The sequence below is a fragment of the Macrotis lagotis genome, chromosome 1 (assembly GCF_037893015.1).
Source record: "Macrotis lagotis isolate mMagLag1 chromosome 1, bilby.v1.9.chrom.fasta, whole genome shotgun sequence".
NCBI lineage: Eukaryota > Metazoa > Chordata > Mammalia > Peramelemorphia > Peramelidae > Macrotis > Macrotis lagotis.
The window spans coordinates 727,963,157-727,988,020 of record NC_133658.1 but is presented as its reverse complement, the minus strand read 5'-3'; the positions used below and the strand labels follow the sequence as shown (position 1 = coordinate 727,988,020).

General features: G+C 36.3%; 1 protein-coding gene across 1 annotated transcript in view; it reads left to right on the top strand.

Moving 5' to 3' along the window:
• The window catches only part of LOC141506430 (cilia- and flagella-associated protein 337-like), a 98,318-nt gene that overhangs the window by 6,403 nt on the left and 67,051 nt on the right, over window positions 1-24,864 (top strand). The window contains exons 3-4 of the mRNA XM_074213222.1: window positions 13,457-13,703; window positions 18,625-18,730. Of these exons, the coding sequence (XP_074069323.1) occupies window positions 13,457-13,703; window positions 18,625-18,730 (353 nt within the window). The remainder of the gene's footprint in view (window positions 1-13,456; window positions 13,704-18,624; window positions 18,731-24,864) is intronic.

Sequence of the window (24,864 nt, the reverse complement as noted above, 5' to 3'; positions counted from 1 at the left end):
TGTCTTTATAATTTCTTTTCCATTATAAAAGCTAGTAATAACAACAATAATAATTTATATTTTATAGTATCTTTATAATGCAAATATGTTGTCTTATTTATGCTTTTTAAAAATTCTACTTTTGTCTTTTAGTTTTATATCACTTTCATTTCTAAGAATATCCCTCCCTGTTACTAGGTCATTCCTTGGGTAAAAAAAGGTGGGGTAGGGTGGAGGGGGAAGTGGGAAAATAGTCCAGCAAAACTAATTAATTTATTAATTATTATATTCTGTGTTCTACACCTATCTATACCTACACCCCATCTCTGCATAGAAGGGAAGGAAAGTTATATTTTCTCATCTTTTCTTCATGTACAGCTTTGATTATTATGATTATAGAATTTAGTTTGGGAAACGTTTTTGTTTTTTCTTTTTCATTTATATTGTAGTCAGGTATATTATTCCTGATTCTGCTCACTTCAGCCTCTAACAACTCATATAAGTCTTCCCAAAGTTTTCTTAGTTCTTTTTGTTCATTTTTTTTCTTATGGTATTCCAATACATGTACCAATCACGATTTGTTTGACCATCCCCCATGCAATGGGGGTAGCACATCTCTCAAAATACAACCTCTCAGCCTCAGAATTCAATGCTCTTTTATAACAAACAAACAAACAAAAAAGTTAAGCAAAATCATCCAATACTATGACTAAATCTGACAATAAATCTACCCTGACAGTCTCTTACCTCTCTGTTGAGAGGGAGGGAATCATTATCGAGTCCCAGATTCCTTTTATCAATCTTGTCATTTATAGGGTTATGATGATAGAACAAAATGTACTTTTATATTTATTATCTCAAGTGAAACTTGTGACTAGATTATAAAGTAAGTAGTATACTGACCCCAAAGTCAGGAAAATCTGAGTTCAAATCCAGCCTTATACACTTACTAGCTATGTGACCCTGGGCAAGTCATCTAACCTCTGTCTGTTTCCTCAACTATAGAATCCATATAGTAACAGCACCTCCCTCCCAAGGTTGTTGTGAGAATTAAAAGAAACACTTTTTGTAAAGTGCTTAGTATAGTTCCTAGGACAAAATAGGCACTTGAAAATGTTCTTTTTTTCTTTCCTCCTTCCTTCCATTTTTTCTTCCTTCCTTCCTTCCTTCCTTCCTTCCTTCCTTCCTTCCTTCCTTCTTCCTTTCCTTCCTTCTGACTGTTTAATTTTTATCTTTGGATCCTCTACTAGTAACAGAGTAAACAATTAATTAATTCTGAACTGAATTCTGACCATATTCTGGTATAAACTTGGGAACCACAAAATTTAAATGTTTTTCTAAATTTTATCACAATATTGATTCCCAAGGTCACAGTTTCCCCTTGATTCCAGAGGGTGGGGAGAAATTTTGATGAGTCATTTAATGTTCCAGACTGTCAAACTTGGGTATAAATATTCATAAGTCTTCTAACATTGGTTGTTCCTTCAGATAAGAAAGGATTCTTCCCTCCAGAAGTCTGAAAACTTTGCTATTTGTTAATAAGCTAAAGGATGAGTCTCTTGGATATTTTAGCTTAAAGAACTGCTTACTCAAACCTGTGGATGGATTCTCAGATCTGCTCCTTTTTAACTGATCCTAATAGATCACTGACATCATGATGTCCTGCTTAGAGATACCTTGTATTTTTCTAGGAAATGGGCAACTTTTAGAAAGGCAGTTAATGTCCAATCTTCCCTCCCAAGGCCATCACAAAGGAGATAGAGCCCAGGGTAAATCACAACATCCTTCTTCTTGCCAACCCCTCTATTCCCTTGCTTCCTATGGGCATCAAGAACAAGTCTAAAAGAGAACATAGGACACAAAAGGGTAACATGCAGCTTGAGGGATATACAAGGACAGCAGGAAGAGGTATATGATGCCGAATGGTGATCTTCAGTCCTTCACTATCTAGGGAGAAGGGTAGGTTTATGGGTAGATTGCATAGGTGTCTTAGACCTTTTTATTTAAAATAATTAACTACTATTTCCTTCTCCCCCATTTTATTCCCCCTACAGTGAGTCACCCCGAAGTCAAACTTAGAAACTAGTATGAGTACCTTAGGGGCAGTTCTGCCTTTAACTCACTTTATTCCTTAGAAAGTTTTTCATAACATTGAACCCAAATTTGCTTCTCTGAAGGTCAATGATGAAACATGCTCCCTGTCTCCCAACAGAGAGATGATGGATTCAGGAAGCAGAATGCTTAATTATACTTTTTTTTGCTTAATTATACATATTTATTACCAGAGTTTGCTTTTTACTTTTACTAGTATTGATGTATTGATGGGGGGAGAAGGAAGGAGGAAAAAAAATGTGTTCATTGAAAAACTTAAATTTAATTTGAAAAATTAACTTCTCTGTAACCTTTACCTATTTTTATTAGCTCTATACCTGGAGTCAAGGAGAACAAGTGAGTCTAGTCTTTCTTTCATGCGACAGACTGCCATTGCTATTTGGACAATCTGAAATTTGTGAATCTTCAGATATTGTGGTATTCTATGATTTGTAGTCACAAAACATCAACAGGATACTTATATTTCAATGTACTTCAACCAATCACTTCATTAAGTATTTATCAAGTGCCTATTATGTCTCAGACACTGTGCTAAGCTCTAGGGATATTAAAAAAGCCCTCAAGGAGATTACAATCTAATATACAAAATAGTTATATTCAGGATAAATAGGAAATAATTAAAAGGAAAGTCACTGGCATTAAAAAGGGGTTGTAGAAGGTAGAGTTTCAGTTAGGACTTAAAGGAAGCCACAGAGGTCAATAATCAGAATGGAGGAGGAAAGAATATTGCAGGCATGGGGGAATGTCAGATAGAATACCCACAGTTGAAAAAAGTATTGTTGACAGAAATATGGATCTTTGTGTATAGAAAAGCAAAAAACAACCTTTGAAGTCAGTAAAAGAACTTCATAATATCTCACCTTCATTCCATTTCTGTCTTTTTTCTAACCAACTCTGTTCCCTCTTTATTGTCTTTTTGCAGTACCAGTCCAAGATGCTAATGTACTAATTCAATTGTGTGGTCTTTTCAATTGTATGTGATAGTCTGAATAGAGAATCCACTTGATTTCTCTTTTTTGATTGTTATGCTAGACTGTTGAGTGACTATGGATCTCATTTAGGATATTCTTCAGGGTGATACAATCAGTAAACTATCATCTAAAGACAGGAGTATGTGGAGGAGTGCTCTTTTATTGGGAATCTTTGGACTCCATGCTGAATGCCCTCCGTAACAGTGTCAACTACCTTGGGAAAGTGTAGTTCTTCCTATTTTATGTCTCACTTGATTTTGTTGAGCAGAAAATCACTAAACAAAATTTTGTTTCTTCTTATAGTTATCAATGAATTTTTAAAATTTTAATATCTCTATGGACAACACTATATTAGAGGAGAACCTTAAGGCTGAATTTTGTTCTACAGAGTCAATTGCTTTTGTTTTTTTTAGGTTTTTGCAAAGCAAATGGGGTTAAATGGCTTGCCCACTTAATCTGAGACTGGATTTGAACCCAGGTACTCCTGAATCCAGGGCTAGTGCTCTATCCACTGTACCACCTAGCTGCCCCTGTTAATTGCTTTTTAAAAAATAATTTACAAACTGCATATAATTTGCATTTAAAATTTTCAAATATGCAAATTTCAAGGAAAATAAATTTATTTTATTTTAATTTATTTTAAGAAATAAGAAATTTATTTTAATGAGGCTTTGCAAAAGAATATTCTGGTCCAGAAAAAGTAGTCACCAAAGCCTTCAGTTACATTGCTCTGTCTCACAAGATCAAGCCAAATTTCAGAGCTGCCAGGGAGTTTTAGAACCTAACCCTGGGGTAGCAGTTGGCGGCTTTTCAGAAGTGACATGTGATATCTTCATTTATTTATCTCGTGTAGAGTTTCATGTGCCAATAATAACCACTGCCCTTCTACATCCAAATCACTGTGGATTATGAACCTTCATGTCTGATTGGGATCCAACATAACTTTATTGAGTATTTGCTATCATTTGTAAGGCAAAGATAATAATGAGGCCTGAAAATCCTATCATCTTTGGGTCACCCAATTTCTTCTTCTGTGAATGGGGATAATTTATATTTGCATTACCTATCTTTAGTGCAGTAGAATGGAATCCAGAGAGACCTAACTTGAAGTCTGGAGGGACTTGGCTTTAAATACTGCCTCCTGGACTTTCTGACTATATGATTATAGGTAAATCACTTAACCTTTCTGAGGCTCAATTTTCTCATGGTTAAAATACCTATAGAACTTATATCCTGAGGCTATTCAATAGATCAAATAAAATGGAAAATGCCCAAAGTATTATATAAATTTCAGCAATGATAATAATTATTATTAGCTTCCATCTCTATTCTTCAGGGGTAGATTATCAGGACTCCAAATGCCTTTGACACAAGTGATCTGACCAAAGATGATGAGCTTACTGAAAGGGATTATTACTGCAAAAAAAAAAAAGATATCAAGGTGATTCCCCAGACAAAATATTCATGCGTAATTACATATTGTGGGAGATTCTATCTTTGTAGTCTGGGAGCCATTACTTTGTTCATGTGGGGTATAGGTCAGATTCTTATGTGAGTCAGATCCTCTGGAACTAGAGAAAGGGAAATAAAGCTTGTCTTTGTATTTCTAGAACCAGGGAGATCGTGGGGCGGGGGGGGGGGCGCGAATTTGGATAGGTCTTTAGCCTGTTGTCAGTCTGTGAGTGTCCAAGGTAAGTGTCCTAACAGTAGTAACTACTGATGAGAATTAGTCTCAGACTAGTTAGATAAGGGAGCAGCTAGGTGGCATAGTGGATAGATGGAATACCACCCACCTCTCAAGGTTGTTATGAAGATCAAGGGATTTATTTGTATAGCATTTAGCCTGGCGCATAGTAGGTACTTTAATATCTGTTTCCTTCCTTCACTGAGATTATGGTTCTGCCACTCTGGCTATCCCTACAAACACCATCTTTTCTTTTTTTTAAAAGTTATTTTCCTTTTTTCTCCAATTTAACAAACATTAGACAAAAGGGATGTTTCCATTTACCTAGTAAAGCAGTAAAAGGGGATCACATAAATTGGAGGTCTCTTATTTTGTACACCTTGCTTTTTTATTATATAAGTTCAACTAGTACATTTCCAAACCATCCTTGTTTGTACTGCTTTCTAGACTTTCTCCTATTCTTTTTATTGAATTTTTTAAAAAAGTTGCCTCAATAATACTCTTTTCTTTTTTCCTTTTTGTGTCTTATTTCTATCCTTCTTTACCATTCTATCATTTCATGTCACTACCCCACTTCAAAAAAAAGAAAAGTGAAGTCATCAAAACAATTATTGCAAGTATTCTTAATCCAATCACAAGGACAAGATTCCTAAACTTTGTAATACTTCATTCCATTCTTTTCCTGTTGTTCCCCTAAATATTGAACATCATGTAGGGACAGTTAGCCTCTGAGAGACCTAGCCTGGGATTCAGTCTGGTTTAAAACACTAGTGCAAAATGGCCAAGTTTTATTTTTCATTTTATACATTTATGATTCACTCACATTTAAATCACCAAAATGCTTGGAAAGAGATGTGAGATGATTAAGAAACTTCTTGAGAATTTTCCTGTCTTTCTTAGAACTAGAAAATTGAATTTTTCTAAAACTAAAGTGGATATGAATTCCAAGAAGTTTAAATTCAGGACTAATCATCCAGACCAAGTACTTTAAAATGTGACAAAATATATTACACTTGGATTTCATCAAGTTCTTCCCATGGATTTTATAGGAAGCAAGAATTTTTGAGGACCTTATCAACACTCAAATGGTGTGCCCTTCTCCGTAACCAATGATTTTTACTAACTGATCATCTTTCTTAGGATTTATCTCCTCTAGATAGATACTTGGAGTGCTATGACTCCTGACCACCTCTTGGCATCAAAACCAAGTTAAAAGGCTAGGAAAGATGAATAGAAAGAGAGGGAAGAAGAAAGATTCAGGAGGCAATGAGTCAGTCAATCAACAAATCTTTATTAAGCATCTGGTATGAAACGGGCACCCTGCTAGGTGTAGGAGTTACAAAGAATGATACAATCCCTAGTCTCATGGAGTTTATATTCAACAGAGGAAATAAGAACATATGTAAGTATATATAGAAGAAATGTAAGCTAATACAAAGTAGTTTTTAAAACAAGGTGGTTTGAGAGGAGTAGCACTGGTAATTTGAGCAGACTGGAAAGATTTATTACAAAAGGTGAGGCTTGACCTGAGTCTTGAAGGAAGAAGCAGAGATAGAAATGAGTGTATTCCAGGAAGACAGGATAGATTACCAGTGAAAAAGTCCAAGAGATAGGAAATGTACTGATAAGTGTGAGGTACAGAAAGAAATCAAGTTTAGATCACAGTGTGAGAAGCAGAGGAAACTTCTTTACTCCATTCACAGAGCTCCCTCCAAACAACTCATTATCAGATTTGGATTCAATGATTAGGGTTCTATCCTGAATTTGCCATCTTCATCTGTAAAATGAAAGGGTTGGATTACCTGACCTCCCAGATACCCTTTAGTTATAAATCTGTGCTCCTATGATCTCTGGGCAATCAGATGGTGCAGTGGATAGAGTACTGTACCTGAAGTCAGGAGGGTTCAAATCCAGTCTCAGTCACTTATTACCACTTTACCCTGTTTGCTTTGGTTTCTTCATGTGTAAAATGAGTCGGAGGGGGAAATAGAAAACAGCATCTTTGCCAATAAAATCCCAAATGGAGTCAGAGAGAGTTGGCTGTCACTGAAATGATTCAACAGCTAGTCTTAACTATTTCCTGATGTTCTTCCATGATCCCCTCCAGAATCCAGACTCCTAGTCACCACCTACTTGTAAAGCAGAATCATATATATGTCAGGTAAATTGGAGAAAAATTCATTTTATCATTTGTAAATAGAAAATCTAGGTGAGAAAGTATGAAATGACTTATAAGGCTCACAGGGGCTTGGGATTTAGGCCATCATTTCCCAGGGTAAATTCTAGAATCAGTCTCAAAACCCTATATTAAGAGATGGAAGTCACTGTAGTTAAAGAATCTGAGGTTGAGACTTGCCCAAAGTGACAGAGTCAGGATCTGAATCCAGTTCCCTGGACTCTTTCCATTAAGTAATGTGTGACAATGAATAAGGCTAGGAACATAAATACTATGAGAGAGAGAGAGAAGGTCATTTACTGGAAGTGACAAAGAGAAAGAGTGACAAAGAAGCTGGAGGGGAAGCACTCCAAGCAGTAGTCATGAAACAGAGATGAAATTTCAATTGGGAAAAACCCAGCTTTCACTCCAGTTTAATTACTGATGTCTTTTGGTTGTCAGGATTGTACCTCAAGACCCCTGTCCTACCTACAGCTAGATTACAGTGTCATTTTGAGAATTACCTGCTAGTTGGTGTGTTCAAGGAAACCAGACAACACTTTGAATCTCCTTTAGGTTTCCATGGAGATTGCTTAAACTTTTCATCATCCTTCATTCAGACCTTGGGGTAGATCCAGGCTTTCTGGTTTCCATGGGAACCGTTTAAACATGTATCTCTGTCTGGCTTTGTTGGAATAGGACCGCTAGAGATCATGCTAATGAATTGTCTGCTCTCCATTCTCTTTCTAAAAAACATCAAAAACCTGCTTAATGCTGGAAAACTCTATTCTTTATTGAGAAGAATGTAAGTCTTGAATTGCTTTTTCAGGGAAGTTGTATTTTATTGATTTTTAACATTGAGGAGTTAATACAGGTAAAATGACTTTGATTGCCTTCTTAAGTAATTATTCACACCTAGTATTCATTTTCCTCATCTCATACTCTTCCCTCATTCACCTTAATCTCAGTTTGATGATAGTCCCTCCATATTGGAGGCTATTTTGTTTCCCCTCACATGTTGAAGGATAGAGTTAACCAATAATCTCTCTACTGGGCACTGTGGACATAAGCCCCAGTACAGGGATTGGCCACATAGTATGAATGCTATAGTTATTGGGGGGGAAGGAAAGGGGGGGAAAGTCTCTGTTAAGTGCCTACTATGTGCCAAGCACTATGCTGCCATCTAAATCACAAAGACATTAACTGATCTGCCTGAGGTTATATAACCAGTATAAGTGTGAACTCAAACCCCTGCTTAGTAATAATATATAATATATTATACATAAGCATATATGTATATGTACATTTACAATATATAGTATATGCAAAGTTTTGCATGTGTGTATATGCATACTATTTACATATGTGCATATATGTATTTATATATACACAAATATATATGTTCTACAAAGTGCTGTGTCATTTGATCTTCACAACAATCTTGGACAGTAAGGGCTGTTATTAACTTCATTTTACAGTTGAGGAAACTGAGGTAAACAGAAGTTAAGTGACTTGCCCAAGATATCTGAGATTAGTTATGAACCCATGTCTTTCTGATTCCAGACTCACCACTCTATCCACTGTGCCACCTAGCTGCATAATGTCTTAGTAAGAACGCTTGTTTTCGACCAGCACACACTGTTAAACCAGCAAATGACTGAAAATGTTTAGAGACACACAATCCACCTAAATCTATTAGAAACAACAATAGTTTATAAGAGTAGGGTCTAGAAGCTAAGGATAAAAATTGAGTTTGGTATTCACAGTCATAAATCTGCGCCTTAATAGAAGGGAAAAGGAAGAAAACATTAATTTCTTCTTCCTTTCTTGGGCACCTGACCTCAGGGAAAGGTATTCCAACTCTCTTGGTTTTTGCCTTAGCTTTGTTCTCTCTTTTTTTTACCTCTGAACCTACAAGTCTTCTAAAAGGTCTAATGATTTCTGTTTCTTCTTCCATGACTCCCCACTCCCTCCTTGAGCAACAACTCATCTAAGGGACACAGTCATCGCTTCAGGATTTTTCACACCTCACTGTCATCTTTCCCTAATAATCAGTAGTACAGCTTCATCACAGTACAGGGAGCATAGTCATACCTAGAAATTCTAAAATTCTTGTTCCATTTTGATTTGAGGATAGAAGGATGGCCATTTTACATACCACATGAAATTTTACACTAGACCAAAGAAATAAAGATGTCACACATCACTTCTGAGACACTGCCAAGTACTGCCCTAGAGCCAGGCCCTAAGCCTCACTGGCAGCCTGGAATGTTTTGATCTCGTGAGACAGTGCTCTATATCGAATGACTATATTGGCTACATTTTCAGAACCAAAAATCTGACCAAGTTCCTTTTGCAAAATCTAATTAAAAGTATACCTTTTCGTGAAATGAAGATAGTAGGAAAATCTCAAATATATATGGCCATCTTTTTTGTTGTTTTGCCTTCTCTTTGACTGGAACAGTGTTATACCTCAGTCCAACTCAGTCTAGTCCAATTACTCCTGCAGATCATATGAGCAAGGCCTCTTGAATCTGAGTTCCTGGGGGTCATTTAGGAGGGTAATAGGACAGGGACAATAGGTAATTGAGGAGGGTAATAGGACAGCAGTGTGAAAGAAAGAACAAAGTCAGATGTCACCAAGTCTAAGCTATAGAATTTTGTAAGGATTTATTCCATGGGATGGGATGATGAATTCAGATGTGATATGTTAAGATCCAATCCAATGACCCTTTATTAAGTACTGCTAGGTAGAAGGAACCATTCTAGGTGTTAGGCATGTAAAGACAAAATGAAAAATACCCCCTACCCTCAAGGAGCTTAAACTTCTAGTGCTGGGAGAAAATATATATATATATATATATATATATATATATATGTATCAGGAATTGCCTATCAATTGGCCATTGTTGAGAAAATTATGCTTTATGAATATAATGAAATATTATTGTGCTCTAAAAATGACAAAAGGGATAGTTTCAGAGAAACTTGGGAAGACTTGCATGAACTGCTGCAGAATGAAATGAGCAGAATCAGAAGAATAATTTAAACAATAGCATTATAAAGAAAAACAATGCTGAAAGACTTAAGAACTCTGATCAATGTACTGACCAAAATAGTTACAGAAGACCAATGATGAGAACGCCTTTTGCTTTCTAATACAGAAGTGAAGAATATAGTACATAGAATGAGACATGCATTTTTGGACCCAGCTCATGTGAACATTCATTTTGCTTGTTGATGCATATTTGCTATAAGAGAGTATAGAGAAGAAGCAATAGGAGTAGGAAAGAAAGAGAATAAATGCTTGCTAATTAAAAAAATAAAATGTTATCTTAAAAATTATAACCATAATAATTTTAGAAGGAAAAAGAAAACTATTGGCTCTAACAATTTTAGAAAGAAAAAAGGAAGTCTAACATTGGAGACCAGCAACACTCTCTCATAGGAGATGACACATAAGCTAAGACTAGAAGGAAGCTAGGAATTCAAAGAGGAGGAAGTGAGGAGGGAATAAAATACAGCTACTGGGGACAACTTATTCAAAAACAGAGACAGGAGATCAGACCAAGAACATACACTTAGTAAAAACAATAAAATTGAGATGATATCTAAGAAACCACAGGAAGAAAATAAATTCTTGCTTATTCAAGGATTCCTGAGAGTAGTATGCTTTTCAAGACTTGTAAATGTGGTACTAATGGGTCAGTTACATATAATAGTTGAACTCAACTAATATTTAAGCTGATCTGCTATTTTCTAAAATACTGACAATTATTTGATACACCAGGGACTATGTTTCAATATCAAGTAGATATGATCAATGAGAATAATTATTTTTTAATGTCCATAAGTTGAAGTGTTGCTCCCATCATTTTGGCCCTTTGAGGCCAGATTTCTAATACCTCGCATTTTATTTGACTGTGCTGATGATGCAGCAGGAACAGCTAATGTTTCTTGATTCCCTAAATCTTTTTTAATCATTATAGGATAGCTTGTTTAAATTTGCTGCAAGTCCAATCATGTATTTTAAATCAGTGGTTATGTGCTCCAATCAGGTAATTTTCCCTTTGTTGGAATTTTCTTGATTAGGGAATCTTATGAGTAATTGCCAGGAAATGTGTCAGACTTGTAGTTTATAATAACAGGTGCAGTATCCAAATAAGACCAATCAACACCCAACTAATTGCTGAAGTCACAAATTATAAAGACAGTTACCTAAAAAGAAAAAAGATGAAGAAATTGAGATTTCTCTGCCTTCTTGTTACACGTCATTGGTTCTTACTGTTTATTGTTTAATGGGTCCTTTTGGTAGTCTGGCAAAGTCTATAAACCCCTTCTCAGGATATTGCTTTTAAATGCATAAAATACATAAGGTTACAAAGAAAACAATTGTAGTGACATACAAATTTCAGAAAAGTTTCCAAAATAGTAAGAAAACATGTAAGTTAATCCTAATTTAAGAATCACTGCTAAGTCCTCTGAAAAGGATTTGGGCAATATTGGGGACAGGAAGGTGGGACAGTGTCAGACATGACTGAAAAGTGACTGAATAACAACTGGGAACAGGAATCTGCCTAGCTTATGCCAGATTAGGGAAGAGAATGATGATAACTCATATTTAGCATTTTAAGATTTTTGAAGTACTTTCTAAAGATGGTATCAAAGGAAATAATGTAAGGCAAATGTTTTGCAAATGTCAAATTGCTATGTCAGTTGCCAGTTGTCATTTTTACCAACACTAATGCAAATATTATTATCCCCATTTTACAAATAAGAATACTAAGATTTAAGAAGGATAATGATAAGATAATTGTCAAGGAAGTGGTGCACCTGGAACTTGAACTCATATTCTCTGATTCCAAGTCCAGAGCTCTTTCCATTATAACACACACCTTTTGTTATTATTAAGTCATTTCAGTTGTGTCTGTCTCTTTGTGATCCCATTGGGGTTTTCTTGGCAAAGATACTAGAGTGATTTGGCATTTCCTTCTCCAGATCATTTTACAGATGAGGAAACTGAGGTAAACAGGATTAAGTGACTTTCCTAAGGTCATACATGTAGTAAGTCTCTGAGGTTACATATGAACTCAAGTCTTCCTGACTACAGACCTGACACTCTGTTCACTGTCCCATGAAGCTGACTGCACAGTTTTTATACACAACTAATTTGTTTTATTTTATGAATATGTGTAAATGTCTATTGGCAAATAGAACTTTCTTTCCCTAGTCTTCTTTGTGGTAAGGCATATGTCTGAAACTATAAGATAGACTCTAGCCAACCTCTCCATAGAATTGAATGACTGTTGGTTTTTTAAACAAATTCTCTGATCATAAAATTGAACAGTTGAATCAACTAACTTAAATAAAGTATTTATTTAGAGAACCCTCTAAGACCAATGACAACTCCTTGTTTTTCTCTGTAACCATTTATCTACCAGTAAGACATGAGGGGAGAATATATAACATATGAACAGAATTAAATTTATATTCCCTGTGATACTGTAACATCTTAAGAAAGTTCTCCAATCCATTGAAAAGACCCTTTATGAAAGTGTTAAGGAAAAGACATGTATAAGAATTACACAGGAAGAAGAGGCATTGAGAGATCACCATCTGTACCAGTAGTAGGAGTATTCATATCAATGAGATCACAGACCCATTTAAATATCTAATTTATTGGGAAATAAATGATTATTAATTGGATATAAGAGTTATACTTCTTGAATTGGTAGTTGTATACTTGCAAAGAACCTTTAAGAGGTTGTGTCATTTAGACCTGTGCCTTCTGGCAAGACTACCCTTAAACCATTCCAAGGAAAATGGCACAGTAGATAAAATGTGCTACTTGGAGTCAGAAAGACCTCAATTCAAATTTTGTCTAAATTAGTACTAGTTCTATGACCATGGGAAAATCACCTAATTTCCCTCACCTTCAGTTTCTTTTCTGTGAAATGGGGATAATAACATTTACTTGACAGGATTATTGTGAGCATCAGATGAGAAAAATGTAAAAAAAAAACCCACCAACCCTCTATAAATGCTAGCTACATTAGCTATTATAGTAATAAGAGCCTAACTTGTTTAAAGTCCTCCAGAGGAGATTCTATAACTTTCCCCTAAGAACCCATTTCACTGTTTAACAGACTGGAAAATGTTCCCTAAAAAATTCCTCTGGCTACAGCTTAACAGCACATCCCTGTTTAAGGTTTAATTGGAACTCTATTTCCTTCTTGATGTCCTCTCACCCCCTACATGGCTCTAGTTGCCTTTTTCTGGAAGACATATGGATAATGGTTTCATTTTTTTTTTTTTGGTTTTTGCAAGGCAAATGGGGTTAAGTGGCTTGCCCAAGGCCACACAGCTAGGTATGGTTTCATTTTTTTTTTGTAGAAATAGTATCCACTCTCCAGTTCAGAATTTGTACATTCTAATAAATTGGGGCAGAAGATGACAGTGAGTCCTTTTTTGAACCTTCAAAAGTCTCCAACTCAGCAAAAAACCTGCCAGCTATATTTAACAATCAATTTTTGTTTTTTTTTTTGTTTTTTTCAGGGTGTACCACAGGAACAACAAATGTTGAGCAAAAGATGAAGGAAATAAGGGGTATTAAGAAACATGGTAAAGTAAGAAAATGGCACCAAGAGTCCTTTGGTTTGTCCCAAAGGCGAGTAGAGGGTGATCAGACAGTTTTCCAAGTGCATAAAGGTGTCAAAGCATTTTCCTTCTGTAAAAGAAACAACTTGCTACTAACTGGTGGAATGGATCGAATAATTCGAATCTGGAACCCTTATGTTCCAGGGTAAGGTTTCTGACTCTCTCCATTCTAGAATATAACATAAAATGTTGTTGATGGGATTTGGGGTTGCCAATTAAAGGATAGAAATCGAGGGTTACTGAAAGACAAAGGAATTCACATTGTCCTTGGGATTTTAAAACTGCTTGGGATTTATTATAAAATATTGCAAAGTAAACAGGTTAAAACTCTCCTCCAGGAGAGTCCGCAAGCACTTTAGGACAAGGTGAATAACAAAAGACTGGGTGAAGTTGCTTGGGAGACAAAAACAGAAACAGAGGCAGATAGACAGAGATAAAGACAATCAGGGAGAGCTGACTGGGCCAGAGAGCTGACTGGTCCGAGCAGGGGTTCAGGTTCAGTGTTTATAGCCTTGCCCATTATCTGGGCATTGAGGGCAAAAAGGGAATCCCTCCCCCTTTACATGACTGAAACCAGGTAAAAGGTTGGAAGCTGGGGGTTGGAATTAAGGAGACAGGATCCAAATTTTACATTTGATAATGGAACAATAGGAGTCAGTTTATACCTCAAGAGCAAAGAACCTTCCACCCTTTAACAAAATTTAACAGCATTAAAGATTACAGAATTTTTTTCTGATTATAAATTTTCTCCATTCACAATTCTCTGCATCAATACTGCCAGATCAACAAAAAAACAGCCTTGAATTTTCTCAAGTAGAATTTAAGTATCTCCGAGAAGTCACTTCCACAGTCAAAAATATCTCCTGCCTACACTTAATCCTTCATTTTGTGACCATCACAAATTCAACCTTTGGGGTTAAGATGGTCTTCTTTTAAAAATACATGTATTCTGAGAAGTTTCTTTAATAAACTTCCATTGTTTGTTAAGCTTTTACTCTGTGAATATACTAGATACAAGGATAAAAAAATAATCTTTTATAGTCATTTTTTTTCACTCATGATCCACTGTTCATGATCCCTTTTAGGGTTTTCTTGGCAAAGATACTGCAGTAGTTTGCTATTTCCTTCTCCAGCTTATTTTACAAATGAAGAAACTGAGAAAAAAGGATGAAGTGACTTGGCCAGGGTCACATACAGTGAGTAAGTGACTGAGGTCAGATTTGAACTCAGAAAAGTGAGTCTTCCTGACTCCTTCCTTTTGACTCTGGCCTAGCACACTGTCTTGTGCCATCTTCCTGCCCAGTATAATTTGTACTCTCAAGGAACTTACAACATTAAAAGAGGGAAAAGACATGTTCATAGTAATAATGTCTTGTTCATCTCAGTTCTACCATTTACTAGCTGTATGATCATAAAGAATTTGCCCAACTTCTCAGAGACTCAGAGAAGTCACTTAACCTTTCTGAGCTTCAATTTTCTTACTTGTTAAATGGAAATAATATCTATAGTACTTACCTCACAGAATGAGGCCTAAGTGGAATAATGAATAAAAGAGCTTTCCAAGCCTTAATGCCTTATTTAAATGCCAGCTAGTGTAGTTGTAAGTATTTTGAACTCTATTTTACAAACAAGAAAACAGATTAAATGATTTGTCTAGACCACCCAGGTGGTAAGTTATTAACCAGAACTCAAATTTAGGTCTGCTACTAAGACATACCTGATATTCATCAGTACAGCAAACTGCCCCTCTATATCTCCTATTAGCTTAACTATGAAAAGGGCAAATGGGATGTTTAGGAAAATGTACCATGAGAAATTTGAGAAGGAAAAGGTCCCTTTCAGTGGTGTGAATGAGGGAGATAACTTCATGAAGAAAGTGATGCCTGAGATAAATTCAACTTAAAGGAAGATAGCTTAGAGGAAGCTAGGGTTTCAATAGAGAAAGATATGGAAGGAGTATATCTCAAGCACAGGGAATGGGTTCTGAAAATACATAAAAGCTTTAAAAGGCAGGATAAAATTGACTCTACGAGTATAGTAATGCAAAATGAAACTGAAAAGGTAGACTGCAGCAGGATCAGGCTGAGGGGGGGGGTGGAGAAGGGGCATTTAAATATCATACAAAGGAATTTATATTTTATCTGGAGGTAATAGGGAGCCACTGATGGTTTCTGACCAGGAAAGTAAAATGATCACATCCATGCACTAGGAAATTACACTGTAAGTGGTGTGAAAGATGAATCAGAAAGGGGAGAAATTGGAAGCAGGAAGAACATCTATAAAGCTTTCCTGATAATCCAAATGAGAGGTAATAAGGGTCTAAATTTGGAAAGTATCTGTGAGATGAGAAAAGGAAATAGAATCAAGAGATATAATCAAGGTAAAATTGACAGTCCTTGGCAATTGGCTATATGTGGGAGGTGAGAGAGAAGAAAGAATCAAAAATGACTACAAGATTTCAAGTCTTGGTAAATGAGAACAGGAAGTGCCAAACACAAAAATAGGGAAGCTGGCAAAGAGTAAGATTTGGGGGAGGGAAAATCATTTGTTCACTTTGAATTGTGTTAAGTTTGAGGTTATGGCTAGAATCCAAATGGAGCAGTCCATCCAGCAAGTGGAATTGTGTAATTGGAGCTGGGGAAAGATCTGACTTGTGGAAGTTGAAACCAATGTGACCATTGAATCCACTGTGGTGGAAGAGCTAACCAAAGAAGTGAGTATAAGATCAGGAGAGAGAAGAGGCTTGAGATCAGAATCTTGGGGACTAAAAAGAAGGGAACTTACTTTACTTGGTAAAAAAAAAAAAAAGATGAACCTGCAAAACATAAAAAAGTAAAAAACAAAAATCCCAAATTCAATAATAGCCCAACCTAAAACCCAAAACCCAACCCAAGAAGGAAGAGTTAGATAAGAGAAAGTAATTTTACATAAACTAAGAGAAGAAACAGCAACAAGGAAAAGGAGTCTTTAAGTCATTCATAACTCAGTGCAGTTTGATCTAATCATTCTCAGTTTTCTCCTAACAATAAACTTACATTCATTTGGGTGGAAGGTAATAATACTCCTGTAAAGGAGGCTGGAAGGGAACAAGGGATATAAAGTAACATCTGGATTATAGCACTTCACAGAAAGAGCAGACTAGATGATAGACTATCTTAGCTGGGTGACAACTACAGACAATGGGAAGAGACTGCTAAACTAAGAAATCAGACTCTTGGGGGGAAACAGTAGAAAGAGGAGGCTCTAAAGACAAGCTTTGTCTAATTCACAATTTTGTGCAAGTCAGACTCTAAAGACTTTCCCATGTTCTCAATCTCAAATGAACACAAGTCCCTTCCTAGATAGACCTCTATTTGAATGTCTCATAGATTTAGAGGATATTATTAGGCAACTCCTTAATCAAGTGCAGCAAATAAAAATGTATATATCCAAAGATTCCTTTCCTGTAAAATACGTCCATGGATTGTTCCCTGAGATCTTATTTGTCATTAAGACTTTTTCTCCTTTCCCCTAGTTTAATCTTGTTCATATCTAAGGGGTATCTTAGTCATGAAAACCCCTAGTCATTAGAAACACCTAATCACTGAACAGAGTTATTCAGTCTTATCTGAGATAATAAGTTGTCCATTGATAGAATGAATCAGAGAATCTTGGAATTTCAGAATTGGCAGGAACATCAGAATGATAATAATACTAACAATAATAGCTAACATTTATATAGTTCTTACTATGTGCCAGACATTGTACTAAGGTGTTTTTTTACAATTATCTCATTTGATCCTCACAATGACCCTGGGAGAGAGGAGCTATTATTATTATTATTATCCCCATTTTACAAAGGTGGAAATTGAGATGAACAGAAGTTAAGTGACTTTCTCAAGATCATATAGCTAGTAAATGTCTGATACCAGGTTTGAATTCAGTGCTTTCTGACTTCAGGCCTGGCTTCTTCTCTGCTACTCTACTTAAAGACCTCAGAAGTCATCTCTAGTCCAACACATATCTCAAAAGAATCCCCGCTCCAACTTACCTGACAACGAGTAATTCAGTCTTTGCTCAGTTGCCTGTGGCATATAACTAGTTAACGCTACGCCATGTAGTTGTTCCAGAAAGGAACATCATCAACTCCCCCTTATTTGTCATCAAGCTCTCACTTCCCCATTGGGAGGCAGTGTAGTCATATCTTCCATGATTTTTCATCAAGCAGAGAGTCATACTTCTTGTGTACGCTGCCCACACCTGTGAGAATAGCAGGTTCTCGGTAAATGTCAACTAGCAATTTGCTAATTTATATCTAGTGAGTCTTGGAGGTTGGGAAGAAAGGAAAGAATTCTTTGGTTCTATAAATCAGTCTAGAGGGTTAGGTAGGTAGGAAAAAACAAGTACAGTTTTTGAAATGTTTCAAGTTGGGGAGATTTTAAGTTTTGCCTCTGCATCATGCAGTCCATAAAGCAAGAGATGCTTGCCACTCCTACTCTCCACATAGTCTTCTTTCAAGTTCCTTTTTGCCTTTAATGCAAGCCCATTAACTCATTTCCCAGTCACATAGTTCTGAAAAGATCCCTTTCATCACTGTTTTTATCTAGATGAGGCACACCCCATCCCATCTTCCCACCCAGACCATATATCATGATATCACTGAGAACAGTGCAGCAGTATGTTGGAAACTTGGCATATGACTGAACTCACCTTACTCAGATGTCCTTATATCCATTGGCGTTTTATGTTGCTCTCTAAATACTGTTAACATTTGTCTTTTTACAACAACCTGTTTTGGAATTCAACCCAAGGCAACCCTTTCTTTTCCACCTCCTGAGTCTTCTGCCTTTTGTAGCAACCTTGTCTATGGTTGGAGCAACAAAGCTCAGGGCTTCGTCTCACACTGAGTTATGTTGATATAACTGGGTATTATCTGCTTCAACCTTTTTATTCCACAATGAAATATCCTTGAACCCTCCTCCAGGTTGAATAGAAGAACCAGATCAGAGCCAAATTCAGTCTGATGTTTTCATTTGGAAATAACAGGTGAAACTACAACATAATTGCTTGTTCTTTTTATATTCTAGAAAACCAACAGGCATGTTGAAAAGTCACCTAGCTCCAGTCTTTTACCTCCACATATCAGCAGAGGAGAAGAGAATATTTTCAATGTCCACTGACAATACAGTCAAGGTCTTTCCCTTTTCTGCATTACATGTATTAAGGTTTACAGATCAGCATCTGTGCTTTGTGGTATAGGTATATGTTGTTAGCTTTGGGGAGTCTGTAGCAATGTAAATAAATAACACTTGAAATGAAGAGAGGGTTTGTGGAAAGGAAACCCACTTGGGAACTAGAAAATGTATAAATGAAAAACTTGGTGCATGGAGGTGATACTCAGAGCATTCTGGCATAGACCTTCACAGTCCAAGGTAAAAAGACTTGCCACAAGTAGTCTTTATATATTTCTTTTTTTTTAGTCAGTCTTTATATATTTCAATCCAAAAGGGGAATCTTTCTGAAAGATTGACTCCAAATTTAAATATGTCCCAAACTGTTAAGGATCCCCTCATCCATGTGGAATATTCCCTTGCCATAACTATAAATGTTTGTTCTCTTTCTCTCTTTCTCTCTCTCTCTCTCTCTCTCTCTCTCTCTCTCTCTCTCTCTCTCTCTCTCTCACACACACACACACACACACACACACACACACACACACAGATAATTTGTATTTGCATATCTGTATATATGTCCTATTTCCTCTTAAAATATAAACTTCTGGGGAGAAGAGACTATTTTGTCATTTTTTTCTACCTTCAGCACTTAGGACAGTGCCTAGTGTATTTGGGAAATTCAGAGTATGGAAACTCCTGACACTGAAACAGATGAGCCCCCCTTTTTTTTGCTTATAATCTCAAGGAGTTGTCACTGAAAGAAGTTAATTGACTTGCCCATGGTCACCCAGATTGTATGGGGCAGAGGTGGAATTTCAACCTGAGTCTTTTTGACACCAAGCTCAGCCCTCTATCTAGGTAACCTGCTGTTACTTATCAAGGACATAATAGCTTAGTCAGTCATTGAGAATTTAAAATGCCTAACTATGTGCCAGGCTTGTGGTAAGTTTATCTAATTTTTGTTGAATCAATCAGAATCAAAAGTGAATCAGTCATTGTGATGAGACATGGAAAGATGAGAACCTTGTCATTAGAGGGTTTTTTATTTTAATTTTTAATACTCCAAAATGCAAAGGAGTCTTTTATCATCATTTGATCCTAATTTTATTTATTTTTTTGAAAGGTAAATGGGGTTAAGTGGCTTGCCCAAGGCCACACAGCTAGGTAATTATTGTCTGAGGCCAGATTGGAACTCAGGTACTCCTGGCTCCAGGGCTGGTGCTCTATCTACTGCACCACCTAGCCACCCCCATTTGATCCTAATTTTAAAAGATGCAACTGTATCTTGGGGATTTTTGTGACAGAAACAACACCCATCATTATTTACTTGGCATTCACCTCTCACTTTATTTTTCAGGGTATAAGGATATGTCCTTAGAGATGAAGGGTCCTTAGAGATGAAGTTTAACTCCTTCATTTTACAGATGTGGGGGTCTGATGTTTAGAGATATTAAGTAACTTACTCAAAGTTATATAGTCAGTGTATGGTAAAGGCAGAATTTATACCCAGGTCTTCCTGTCTTATAGGAAAACTCTTTAATTATTCTACAACACTGATTTTTTTCCTTTGGTAATCAGGATTAAGTGACACTGGCTTATACAACTAGTACATGTCTAAGGTCACATGTGAACTCAAGTAACAGTGATCTATCCATCGCATCACTCCACCCACACTGATTCTTACAGAGAGATTTGTCACAACAATGATATGTTTTCTTTCACACAAAAAAATGAGACAATCTCTTAATTATCTTAGAAGTCATCCCTAGTCCAAAAACATACCTGAAAAGAATTCTTTGTCCAGCATAAGTATTTCAATCTTTATTTAAATACCTCCAGTAAAGGAAAATCTGACAGTGGCGTAACTAGACAATGTCAAGCAAGGTACTTGCACAGATTGCTATACTGGAGGGGTGTTCACTATCATTCCAGACCATCTGAACTGTTGGCAATGGAAGTTATAAATTTGTATCATAGTCTCTCCGTACACCTCTTGTTATCTATATTAGCCCAGGTATGTTATAGCTGGCAAGAATTAGGAGTGGAGATTCAATTTAAGATTTATCAAGTACTAACACTAGGTGCTAAAAAAGATATGAACCTTACAGTCTAGAAGGGAGTAATGACAAATTACATATATATATATATATATATATATATATATATATATATATATATATATAATTTCAGAATCAGAAAAGGCCATCATAGAATACCATATACCTGAACATGACCTTCTCTCCAAAATTCAAACTGCAAGTGGTCATCTAATTTTGCTGAAAGGCCACTAATAAGAGAACCTTTCAAGGAAGTCCATTTTGTTTTTGTAATACCTCTAATAATTAGAAGAGACAGCTAGGTGACACATGGATAGAGCACTTGAGTTAGGAAGACTTGAGTTCAAATGTGACCTCAGATACCCTGGACGAGTTACTTCATCTTGTTTGACTCAGTTTCCTCTTCTGTAAAATGTGGTGGAGAAGGAAATGGCAAATAACTCCAATATCTTTGTCAAGAAAACCCCAAATGGAGCCATGAAGAGCTGGACATAACTGAAAAAGCATAATTAGAAGTTTTCTTTATATCAAATCTAAATTTTCTTCTTTGTTAATTCTACCTGTTAGTCCTAAATCCTCTTAGTTCAAATAAAATAAGCCTAATATTTCTTCTACATTACAGCCCTTCAAATACTTTAATACAGCCAGTGCTGTGCTGGCAAATGTTTAACAACTGACTTTCTTGGGGGTGGGGGAAAGGTAATGTATTTATGGCACACTTTAAAGATGAGTCTGTATCATTAACTTTTATCAACACAACAGTCAATGAAGCCTGGATTTCCTGGTTTTCAAAGTGTAGATGTCACACAGAAAATAACAATTGGCTCTTGAGAGCTCTAGTACATTCCTCAATATTTAGCATATATAAATATGTAAATATCCCCTCTTCCCTTAACCAATTGTCATAGAACACAGACTCAAGACCCTTCACTAGCCTGGTTGCCTACCTGTGAATGCATTCTAGTTTATTGATGTCCTTCCTAAAATTTGGTGTCCAGAACCAAAAGCAGTGGTCCAGATGTGGAATACTGACTAAAACACTCTTTTTTTGTTATGGATCATTTGTTTCAGTTGTGTCGGATTCTTTATGACCCTTTAGAAGATTTTCTTGACAGAGATTCTAGAATTGGTTTTGCCATTTCCTTCTTCAGCTCATTCTACAGATGGGGAACTGAGGTTAACAGGGTTCATTGGTCATACAGTTGTGAATGTCTGAGGCTGGATTTGAACGATTTTCTTCAGTGAAGTATTGGCAATGATTAGATTTGGGTGATGTTAGAGGGGATTGGCAGGGTAAGATCTGGACTTATGATGACACAGAATGAAGAAACTACCTCTAACTAGGCATCAGATTTTTTTTTAATTCATGTGAACTAAATGAAGATGCTTTCTATTGCCCTGGAAGAAATAACTTGAGGTATAAAGAAACCTGTTTCATATTTAAAAGGCCTAGGTTCTTGTCTAGCCTCTGACACTACTCCGTATGGAACCTTGAGTAAATCACCCTTTCTGGACCTCAGTTTCCTCATCTGTAAAGGGCGGGGGTCAGGCTAAATGACCTCTAAGGTGTCCCTCCACATCTATATGTCTGATCCCATTATTGTATGATCTCACTATCTTTTACGTGGTATAACTGCTACCTACTATTGGTTCTTTTTTTTTCAGGGTTTTTTTTGCAAGGCAATGGGGTTAAGTGACTTGCCCAAGGTCATATAGCTATGTAATTAGTAAGTGTCTGAGGCAGCATTTGAACTCAGGACCTCCTGACTCCAGGGCTGGTACTCTATTCATTGCACCATCTAGTTGCTCCCTACCACTGGTTCTTGACCCAAGAGAGTGAGGACTTAATCTCAGCAACATCAGCTTAGTGCACACACCAATCCTAATGTACTGAGTGGAAGGAATTAGCAATAGTACACAGACTTGGTAAGTAAACTGAGGGGCAAGAGAAGACAGAAAGGAATATGATAAACAACATCTTCCCTTCCCCATGAAGTACTGCAGGTATATCATTAGTGAATTCAGACATAACAGAATTATGCCTATGTTTCCCTCTAGAGAAATTTAACCTCAGTGCTATAGGGATCATGTCTTTTTCCTGTTTTCCAAACAATGAACTTTTATGGAGGAAGGATTAATGAACTGTATGACTCCAAAAATCCTCCCAAACACATAATTTCATGAAGGTACTTTGGTGTTGATGTAAAACTTTAAATTGTCTATTCTAGAGAGTAGAGTAGGGCACATAGTAGATGCTCAGTATACATCTGATAGATCAATTAACTTATTTACCTCATCGCAGATGACCAGTAATCAGATCTAATTTTTGTTTTGCTTTGTTTTTGAGACTTGGGTATCCTATCTCACCTAGACCAGAAATATGGGAATCACTCTTGGGCCCAGTCTCCACCACTGGTTGACAAGGAAACTTTGACCTGCTCCATTTTTGCCTTGGACCAGCTTGACTGTCCTTAAATGGTCCCTGCTCCTAGGGGCTCACTATACTGGAACCAGAAATAGTGTGAACACCTGATTGATTTTAACCCTACTATACTGTAGCTACTGTAGAACTCCTGGACTCAGGGGATTTTACCACTTCAGCTTCTCTAGCAGCAGAGATTATAGGCTTTTTATAATCCCTTATCCCCACACCATGATTCTTATACAGATGAACTGGACATTGATGTATTCTTCAAGATGTAGTTTTCAATTGTCAACTTGAGTTCTATACAATGATCTTAAGGTTCAAGGGCAGGAATATTCTCTCCTGTTTCCTTGAGGAAAAAAGTGAGATATGTTGTTCAGTTGTTTCCAATTCTTCATGATCCCCAGTGAGTATAATTTTTGGCAAAGTATATCTTTTTGGCAAAGATAATAAAGTGGTTTGCCATTTCCTTTTCCAGCTGATTTTAGAGATGAGTAAACTAAAGCAAAGAGGGTTGTGTCTGAGGTCAGATTTGATTCAAAGAAGATGAATCTACCTGATTCCAAACTCTTTTCTCTAACCATTGTGCTACTTTATCTGCCCCTGAGATATAACTAGACTAAATTTGGTTGCCCAAGGTCACATATTCATTGATTCTGCAAGGAACTCTTCTTCCCACTCACTCTTCTGGGCAACACAACTTAAATGATGAGATTTGCAAACTTTTTTTGATAAAGATTGTTAAAATTTAAATTCATGAAAAGACATTAGCAATTTCCTTCAGCTTTCAATTTAAAAAAAATTTTTTTAAATACTCCAAACAAATGATTTTCCTCCCAAATTGCCTTTGCTCTCCAATCATGAGATTGGATAGATGTCATATATTCTACTTTATTTTTCCATGTGTCTTTCCATATTTTCCCAATCTGTCTCCATCATTACAAGATTAACATCTTACTGATGATGGTTCAGGCACATTTAAATCACTTCCTAAAATTTATTTAAAATAAACTGAAATAAAATCCTTGAAATATGGTGCATAAGTTGCTTCTTAATATATTATTCTTATTCATTACACATTCATCATAGAAGGCCCAAACAGTTGAATCTGGTATCTTTGTTTTTTTTTTTTAATTGCTTTTTCAGTCCATATGTTCCACTTTCTTAATTCATAGAAACCCTTTACAAGGGCTTCCTAAGTGCTTCCAGGTTACTTAAATGCACACATACAATTTTTTGAATTTTTAGCTTCACTTTATTGTTTTGCATCATATAACATTAATTTTTGAATCAGAAGACTTGGGTTTGAGTCCTACCCTGTGATCATGACTAAGTTCCTTCACTTCCTTGGATCTCAACTTCCTTATCTATATAATAGGGGAAGGGAAAAGAGGATTGACATATATTCCAGTTTTAAATCTATGATCTTATATTCCTATTTGGCATTTTCTGGGAACACAAAGATACCAACTGAAAAGGAAACTACCATATAAGAAAGGGGGAAGTGAGAATAGGAAGAAGACTCTTCCTGAGTTGTTAAAACATTGATCTTGGATGCAATTAAGATTTGTCCTGGACAATATTTTAACATTATCTTTGTTACTTCTTTTTTGTTCCTTCTTCCCTACTCTTGGTAAACCCTCTTTGCCCAGGCTTCCCATTGTGCCACCA